This window comes from Rhipicephalus sanguineus, chromosome 1 (genome assembly GCF_013339695.2).
Source record: "Rhipicephalus sanguineus isolate Rsan-2018 chromosome 1, BIME_Rsan_1.4, whole genome shotgun sequence".
In the NCBI taxonomy this organism is placed as follows: domain Eukaryota; kingdom Metazoa; phylum Arthropoda; class Arachnida; order Ixodida; family Ixodidae; genus Rhipicephalus; species Rhipicephalus sanguineus.
The window spans coordinates 119824934-119834116 of NC_051176.1; the positions used below are offsets into that span (position 1 = coordinate 119824934).

The window sequence follows — 9183 nt, forward strand, 5'->3', positions numbered from 1 at the left end:
TACGTACACCATGGAAAGTTGGGAGGAAAGTACTAACACAATTAGTGCGTCGTAATCACTAATTGTCAGTGCGGTCGCTAGAAGAGGGGCATGAGTCCCTCTTCTAGTGAATGCACTGATCCGCTCGATAGATATACCATGACCAGCAGCGTAGTGCACGGTCACTACATTTCGCGAATTAACTGAATTGCATGAGATTGTACTGGATGGGAAAAGGTCGAACAGAACTTGACGTTCATGCACAACTGGAACATGAAACTTAAGGGTGCAGCACTGAAGTCATTGCCGAGATTACAAACGACCCCCCTGGTTCGTAGAAAACCTATTACAGCAAGCTATTTAAGGCGCTCTGGAACCTTCTAGTATTTTCTCTGCATGAGGTTTCGAGGTTCATGACCTTGATTTAATGCAAAAATAAAGTCTAATACGTAATGTCAGTGGTGCTCCTTCAATATAAGCGATTTCCGTACCGACGCAGGCAGACTGTGATGACGGGAGACTCCGTGCCCCAGCTTCCGTTCCAAGGCTACACTTCAGGACACTGGGAGCCAGACCTGTGGTCGCGCAGCACGCAGACCGAGTTGGCCGCGGAAAGCAGCACGCAGACGGAGCCGCTGGCCATGTCCAGCGACGGCGCGCGGCTTCATGAGTATGCGCTACTTGGAATACTTACTTCATAACTTGCGTTTGCGAAGAGAAAAAAGAAAACATACAGTACATGAGCCACGTGTGATGTTCTAAAACAGATGTGCGCTGTAGCTGATGCAGTGCTTCAGCGCTGACTCTTTAGACTAAATTATAATAAATTGATTATTCGACGAAACGAGAACACTTAGACGTGTCATCACGTCGCAAATGTGATAGCGTACTTTTTCAGTTCCATGTGCTATGTGTGCAACTAAGAAATCGCCCTCTTTAGAGTTATTTATTCATTTGTATTACGCGAATGGTTGTAGAATGGTTGTAGGAGTGTCTAACCTCCGTGGAAATCCAAACAAGGCAGATCGGGAGAAGATGGAGGCTTGAAGAGACCAAGATATCCTTGTGTTGCTGGAGACGTTTCGACAAGTGGTCCTGTCCTTTTCAAGACATATGCAGCAACCGTTACTGCCTTGAAGACAAGCACCCTCGTCGAAACGTTCGCTCTTAGCGACAACCCCTGTTCAACCCTTGATTTCTCGTGGCCTCCGTGGAATAACTTGGCCAAGACAATAGCTGACACAGCCACTGTCAAGCCGTCTTCGCGTCACCCGCGTATTATTTCATTGTCATTATGCTGCCGTCACCTTAACGCTATCAGACTCTCTGCTAAGACAAAAAGAAGTTAAGATACTTCATGTTTTGGTAGATACCACTTTCATATACCCCGAAGTAGCTGAAAAACGTGCCATTTGTGTCACTTCAATGAGAGTATTTATCTCCCGAAATAAAATTCTAAAAAAATTAAAAAGAAACCTAAGGAAGCTGCAGCTCAGCACATACGCGTACTACGGAAAAAATAAATAAGGAATGCAGCGTAAATTTCTACAATGACGAATAGCAGGTTTATTTCTGGGGTCCGCATTTTTGCAAGAACTGTGTGTGTGTGTGTGTGTGTGTGTGTGTGTGTGTGTGTGTGTGTGTGTGTGTGTGTGTGTGTGTGTGTGTGTGTGTGTGTGTGTGTGTGTGTGTGTGTGTGTGTGTGTGTGTGTGTGTGTGTGTGTGTGTGTGTGTGTGTGTGTGTGTGTGTGTGTGTGTGTGTGTTCTACGCATTTGGAATCATCCGTCCCGCTGTGTGGCCACTTGCGGCGAAAGCGTAGGGGTACGTCGTTGCTAACCAATGACGAGACGCTGACATAATGCAAACGGGAAAACACATTACAGCACACGGTCACTGATTGCTTCAGTGCAGCGTATACGTATTAAGAGCGCCGGCGCATTCGACTGCAGAGATGTACCGGTCAAGCGTGCAATGGACCCTGCAGCGTTTACCAGAGGTTGTCGCTTGGAGGCATGCTTCCTTCTTTTTGCAGATTTCAACACAATGCTGCGCAAGATACGTAGGCCAATAGATACAATTTCTGTTGATTCCTTATTCCATTATCGCCGTGGTTACAGAAGTGACGATACCCGGCACTCGTTCAGCTGGAAGCTGGCCCCTCGCTGGAACTCGACGCCGTTTGTGGTCACGGTGGCGGCGCTCGGCACCTTCGTCTTCGTCTTGGTCGTCGTTGCCACCGTCCTCGGAACGAGTAAGATGCGTTGTTAACGTCAAGCATGCAATACAAGAAGAAAAGAAGTCATTTGACTCCGTTTTTTTTTTGTGTGTGTGTGTGTGTGCGTGTGCGCGCGAGTCCTGACTTGCCACATAGATGACTCTATTTAAAGAAACACGTGAACTCTCTTTAGAGATCATTACACTTTCTTGGGAGAGTCGTGGTACGCACGTCTCTCCAAAACAGAGTTAACATGTCTCTTTAAAAGGAGTCATATACCTAGCAAGTCAGGACTCTCAAAAAAGAGTCAAAGGACTCTCTCTTTTTTTTTTCTTAGATTGTATTCCCTCCCCACGGCCATGCCTGGCACGTTAATATAAACCGGGGAGTCGTGGGACCCAAAAGAGAGTTAAGGCGTCTCTTCAAAGGGAGTCTTATACGTGGCAAATCAGAACTCGCAAAAAGTACCAAAGGACTTCCTTTTTTTTTTTCTTTTTTTCTTCTTTAGGTTGTATTCCCTCCGCACTGCCTAGTATCGCACCATATTATAAACGTTCACCTCGATTTAGGTCCACGTTAAGTAAGTTAAGGAGGTCAGAATGGATCTGGAGGTCTCCACTACTGTGTGCCCCGCAATCGGATAAATGTTCTCGCACGTGAAAGCATGCGCGACTTTGCTGTATTGAGAAGGTTACGACGCTTGCTTACACGGCTGCCGTATTACAGGATCTACGTATAGGCACAATGTAAGCGTGGATGAAAACATGCTTTGTTCGATTAATATTTATTTACTCGTATTCGCTCATCACATGCCGTGCCTCTGCCACATTAGGGGTAAATATATAAAAAAAAAATTTGCGCATACTCATATCAGCATCCACAAACAAATTCAAACCATACAGAAATACCGTAACCTCAGTAAAATATAAAAGAAGCCGCCACAAAAGCGTTATTTTCTTTCAGTGCGCTAAGTGGTAAATGTTTTTGTCGCAAGACTTTTTTTTTACATAAAGTTAAGTTTATATTAATATTATCGTACATTGGGCTACAGCTGCGCTAACTTAGCAAGTGCTAGTTCTTATTCACAGTATTCATTTCAAGCACAGCAGTCCAGTAGACTAATATTACTTATACATATTGCCTTCATAAGCTGTATGGCTGTTAAATATAGCCAAGGAACCAATTCAACAAGCAGTTCGCTGGTCATGCCCAGTTCCATTCAAGGCATACATTCAAATAACAATAAACAAACAAACAAATAAATAAATATATAAATAAGTTTTCTTCGATAGATAACTATGCCGGCATGTTTTTGCAGACAATAACAGCCCGAAGATGGACGGTTTCGAGCTGCTGCCAGACTTGTTCGAGAACGAACCGTCCGTGTCGGTTGTGCGCGAGGAGGTCGTGCGCATCACCAGTCCAACCACGGGTGAGTCAACGACACGAGCTTACCTCCCCGCAATCAAGCGATGCGCGGGAGGTGCTCTGCAACTAAATTTAAGGTCCTGCAACTGCAGGAAACCGACGAGGGTCACCTTACAACTTCCGTCGTGGGGCCGATCCTCGTCAGGCTGGTATGTGGGCCGCAGTGGCTCAGGGGATATGATATTTGACGAAGCAGCGCACAAACGACACAATCACGAACACATAAAAATGACGCAAACACAAGCGCTGTACTACAATTGCAACATATTAAGTAAGAGATATGGTAATCCGCTGCTTAATATTATCGAGAGCGACAACTGTATCTCGACAGAGGGCTAGGGGCAAAAACAACCGTGCACTTAGATAGAGGCGCACGTTAGTTGCGAAATTCGCTCGAAGAGGAGTCCACCTGTAAGATCTCTCGTATATTTACCAGGGATGCGCAGGTTTGCGAAGTTAACTCCTGTAAGCTATTGTAAACGTTTGTGCATAGTCCAGAGAGAAATAAAAAATTCGCTGCGTATCTGCGTGCTTCGCTGCAAATGTCATCGAAAGACGATAGTTTTCTGCCAGCCGTACTACATGAGTCCTGGTCAAATACGCGGTGATGCTGTTCCCAGGACCACTGCCAGGTGGCAGCACCATATCGTCGGCAGAAGGTTTTTTCGTGCATAGCGTCGCATTTTCAGCGCAGCCTAAGAAACACTAGGGTCTTTAGAATTACGTATCTATGTATTTTCTAGTAAAGGAACACGCTACCTGATACTTACGTATTGATGTTGCGCCTCATATATGCGTAATATTTGCTTTTTGATCGACAATGTTCACAAATATGAACGCAGCTACTAGTTAAAGGTGACTGGGCGTTCAGAAAGTGCTTAAACTTTGGCCGGGTGGCTGAATCGGCTGAATCGCGTGACAGAGACCCAAATTTCTGCGTTTAAGTATCCCAAGAAATACTATCGTCTTTAAAAGGTAATCACGTGACCACTGCTCCGAAGTACCGAGACGGGTTGAATGAGTGATACGACTCATCGTACCGTCGCGCTCCTAATGAGGAGACGTGGCGCATGCTGCACCTTCGCGGAGTGATCGCCAGCACGCTGCCTAGCGGCGATCGTAAAACGTTTCTTAGAGAAAGCGGTTAATAGTCCTGTCGTAAACTACGAAGTTTCGTGGCAAACTTGTAACGGTGACTATTATTTCATGAAATGCGAGCCCCGGGTCACTACGTACCGTTTCGAAGCCGAAAGGTCTAAAGCGCACCCTTTCTACAGCTGCCGGGTTCACACGCCATTAAGTGGCGACTTAGTAGGCTGCTATGTTCTCTGCTACAGGAAGGGTATTAGCTTGCCTCACGACAACGCTGCTTGCTTTGACTGCTTCTATTTCGACTACCCACACGTTTTTTTTTTGTTTTTTTTTTCGAAAATTCTTGCGGTATAACACTCCCTGGACAACGTTTTGTGGAGTATATAACCAAGACCATCGATGGTAACCTTCGTGAAGAGCCCTTCAAAGGGACACTGAGGTTCTTTTCTAAGGCTGCATGAGAGGAGAAACTGTCGGAATGCAGATATTACTGGCGTACGTACTACATCTAACACGGTCAGAGAGCACATTCCGGTCTGTAGACAAGTGTCGCGTGAACATGCTAAGCAGATATTATTCCGCTGCATGCAGTCAAGAAACCATACTATATATATATATATATATATATATATATATATATATACTTGACACTGCTTTTTTTTTTCTGCGTCCTTTGTAACGAAAGCGATGTAGGCGTGCGACAACCCACATAGTCCCCAGACATTCGATACGCGACAAATACACGTCTCTCGAGATTTTGCCAAGAAAAAAAAACCGGGAAGAGTTGTGAATATGTCTTGATCGACCCGCGACCACTGACTCTCCCGAGCATTCGTTCCAGAACCGAGCCTCTAAACACAAGCTCACTGCAGAAAGAATAGAGCTGTAGAACGCCGTTCTAGCTTAGAAGAAAGGATGAGTTGAGAGAGAATGGTTCATTATTGCGTGCCTTGTGTCTCCAGTCAGTGTAGACCCCTTTAGGAAGCTTGTTCCGGAAGGTACTTCTTGAAACACGTCGAAGTCATTCTATAGTCAGTTTCGCAGATTTAAGAAATATGTGTCCTATTGCCCCTTAGAATGGTGTAGATTTGAATGTACATACGTTGCCGAACGCGTACTGAGGTAATGCAGTATTGTGTTCGCAGCCCGTGCGGTGACTACTGCCACGGCAGTGACACAGAGGTCAGCGTCAGTGGCGCACAGTTCCCGTAGAGTCAAGGTGCGCAAGGCGACCAAGACGTTCCGCCAGTCCACCGCACCGGAAGACACACGCGGCGCAACCTATGCGGTGAGGAAGCTGCCGACTACCACAGGCGAACGGCGGGCGTGGACTCCGTCACCAACCATGGGCCACCGCAAAGGTATGCGCGCGCTTGTACTTTATACCGACCCGGGTACACGACATAATGCATACTGGTGTTGTCCTCGTTGAGTGCTACGTAAGTACAGTCGGAAGCGGGTTGGGAAACTGTGCCAAAAACTTGCCAAGAATCAGTCACGAATCAATGGGAACGCAAAGATGGAGTGGTGCGTCAAGCTTGCATATCTCAGCTAAAACTGCGAGGCGACCTGATAACCTTGCAACAATTTCATAACTGTTTGCCTCTCCTCTCATCCCGACGAGCGAAGCTACACGGGGAGGGGTGTCAAGGGGAAAGAAGTTACGCCAGCGAGCGCCATGACCTTGAACACGCATGATGAAATGTGGTCGATCTCTCCCGCTGTGAGTCGTGTGCGCCAGTGTGGCTCACTGTATAATGTTACCAATCTATGGAGCGCGGCGCCGGCAAGAAGCACATCTGACCCAAATGTTACTCTTGATTTAAGTCGACTATTGGCCAATAGCATGCTATCTGTTGTACGACGTCAAACAGCAGGCGCCCCGACCACCGAAGAGTGCGAGGACGTATGTATGTAGAGAATGCGCTTGAGAAAATGGTAACTTCGCGCACCGCTTCTGAAGCCTCCTTGTCGCGCACGACTGCAAGATTTGGCTGAGCTGTTTATAGCAGTATCTGCTTTCCGCAGAATGTTTTCTCATCAAGCCCGAGGGGTTGTTCATGACAACCTTAAATGCAAATCTTACCTCGCTATGCGGCTTCACGGCAACGAGTTCAGTACTGCTGTGAAGCCGCAGTTTTCATCAATTAACGTTTCTCTTTGTAGGGAAACCCTCCCTCTGATCTTGTGTTGATCTTTCCTATCTCCGCTTCGACTGTGTTATTAGTTAAAGAATCCGCATGCGATGATGGCGAACTTGGATCACGATGAGCTGCGCTCGACAGCATTCCTGTTCAGTGACGCAGAAGCTTAAGATTACGTAGAGTCGCACAGATGGGGAAATGTGCGACTGCCCTAAGCTGCGATGTGGACGACGCGCTTGTCCGCTAATGGAGAGTGTTATTGTAGTGCATGCAGCTACTTTGGCTTGTTATACATACAGATAATTTTTTAGGGTGCTTTAATTGTGGGGGAAATGTTATGCGCGGAAGTGAGAACAAATATGGCACAGTCAGTTAAAGATGTACACACTCGACGACAGGCAAGATTGTCTATGCACGCTTGCGGCGATTATAGAGGATTTTTTAAATTTTCTTTTCACTTTTCACGTGCGGCAACAAATCAAAGACGAGGAGGCCATTCGCCACGAATCACTAATCGCACTAACGTCATGTCGTTTTCGTCGCGTGGCATGTCTCAACGCGCAGTCTTCTCGTCGATAAAGCACGGTTTACAACAAAATGCTGCGTGTTGTTGAACAGGCCTGCGGATTATCGGCAGCCATGACCACGCCACGCGCAAGGACCCTCTGCAGGAAGTGACCGGAGACCTCGGCATGCCATCACCTATCGTCGAGAAATAGTGAGTTTGGGGGGTTCTTCGCTATTTGTCATCGTATATTGTACCCCCAAATTAGAAAGCTGTGTTAAAGGTGAAAAGAGCAGGGTCGATAAATGGAAACAGTGCGAATAAAATGGACAGTTCAACTGTCTTAAATGAGCTATCAATCTTCAGCTAAGGACATAAGGACATAACATTCTTTTTCATCCAGCAGCTAGATGCACTACTGTTAGGACGTTCAATTGAACGACAAGTGAAGGGCTGGTTAAAGTGCTGACTATAGGCAATTTTAGAATATGATACTCAAAGTTTAGTGTTTGCTGTCACTGCGCACGCGCCATACGCTAACATTTTGGGTAGGCAAGTTATAGTCCGAAAATAGCGTGCGTACCCAAGTAAGGCCAACCATGCGTGCCGAACTCTTAAAACTCTCTGATGTCGCTAGACAGCACGTCGTACTATCTTTTCTCCCCAACATACCCCTAAACGATTTCGCTTAATATTTTCTTTGCACTAACCAGTCCACGTAAGCCTCACTGCATCATTGCCTCGCAAATCCATGTGGCCATCGAAGACTAAAGTTCTGTTATTGGTAAGAGTATGGCAGTAACTAACGTATACATACATGAGTATCATCCAGTCATTTGCGTGACCTATTAAAAAGTTCTTTAAATATAGGCCTTATGGGTACAGAAGAGGTGCATACGACTCGCGCGTTAAGTGCGACGTAAATATATCCAAGCAATATATTGCTTTTTACGCAAAAACCGAAAACAAAAACTGATGACACCAGGCCAGGCAGTAGAACACACATTGTAATCTGGTTATGTGAGAAAGAATAAATGAACTTCATGTTTTAAAAAAAGGGGTCTGTAGTAAGTTGAGAACGCAGGTCCAAACGCTTCTCGAGGAACTTTGCATGCGTGTTTTACGGCGATTATCCCCGTTATTGCTCGCCACGCGATAATGTAGCACGGTTGCGTGAACGCTTTTCCCTTTCGCTCATTTTATTCGTGCGTGTTAGAGTGTATACCCTACAGATGACGAGAGTGAGAGATCTCCGGCCTAAAATTAAGAAAGCTGGACTGACGAAACGATTACAAAGAAGAAAAAAAACACAGTGGAAATACGCTGGTTTCATGTTTGCGGGAAGAAGGCAAACAAGGTTTTTAGTTCTTAGAAAGTATGATAGTTCTTCAGTTCGAGAACAGCGCGTTAGTTGCTCCTAATTGAAATGCTTTGCTCACTTTGTATGTAGATTCTGCGAGAGCTGTCAAAGGGAACTATACGTTTTGGAGCACGTTGGGATACTCAATAACTTACCTGTATGGGAGACGCATCATCGCCTGGTGCCTTAATTTGAAACGCCGCGGTGGTCTTGTGTTTATGGTGCATCACTGCTGGCACGAAGGTCGCGGGATCGAATCCCGGCCGCGGCTGCCGCATTTCGATGGAGGCGATACGTTAGAGGCCTGTGTGCTTATCAAGGTGCACATGAAGGAACCCCAAGTGGTCAATACCAGAGTTCTCCACTACGGCGTCTCTCATACTCATATCGTGGTTTTGGAACTTGAAACCTCAACTTCTGCTACTAACTTGAAATGATCTCCATTTGAAAGTTATCTCA

At 46.0% G+C, this 9183-nt stretch overlaps 1 protein-coding gene across 1 annotated transcript; it reads left to right on the plus strand.

The window, feature by feature from the left end:
- Nucleotides 1–343: 343 nt before the first annotated feature.
- On the plus strand, nucleotides 344–6898 carry LOC119386613 (uncharacterized). The gene is made up of 5 exons (XM_049412064.1): nucleotides 344–649; nucleotides 2098–2231; nucleotides 3514–3627; nucleotides 5861–6076; nucleotides 6882–6898. The coding sequence occupies exons 1-5, from the start codon at nucleotides 432–434 to the stop codon at nucleotides 6896–6898; spliced, it is 699 nt and encodes a 232-aa protein (XP_049268021.1). The 5' UTR covers nucleotides 344–431.
- The last annotated feature ends 2285 nt before the right edge of the window (nucleotides 6899–9183 follow it).

Excerpts from the sequence above, each read along its gene's own strand:
- LOC119386613 (XM_049412064.1), top strand. The coding sequence starts at position 432 with ATGTCAGTGGTGCTCCTTCAATATAAGCGATTTCCGTACCGACGCAGG. Across the intron at positions 650-2,097 it reads GACGGCGCGCGGCTTCATGA|AAGTGACGATACCCGGCACT; the intron begins GTATGCGCTACT and ends CCGTGGTTACAG. Across the intron at positions 3,628-5,860 it reads CATCACCAGTCCAACCACGG|CCCGTGCGGTGACTACTGCC; the intron begins GTGAGTCAACGA and ends TTGTGTTCGCAG.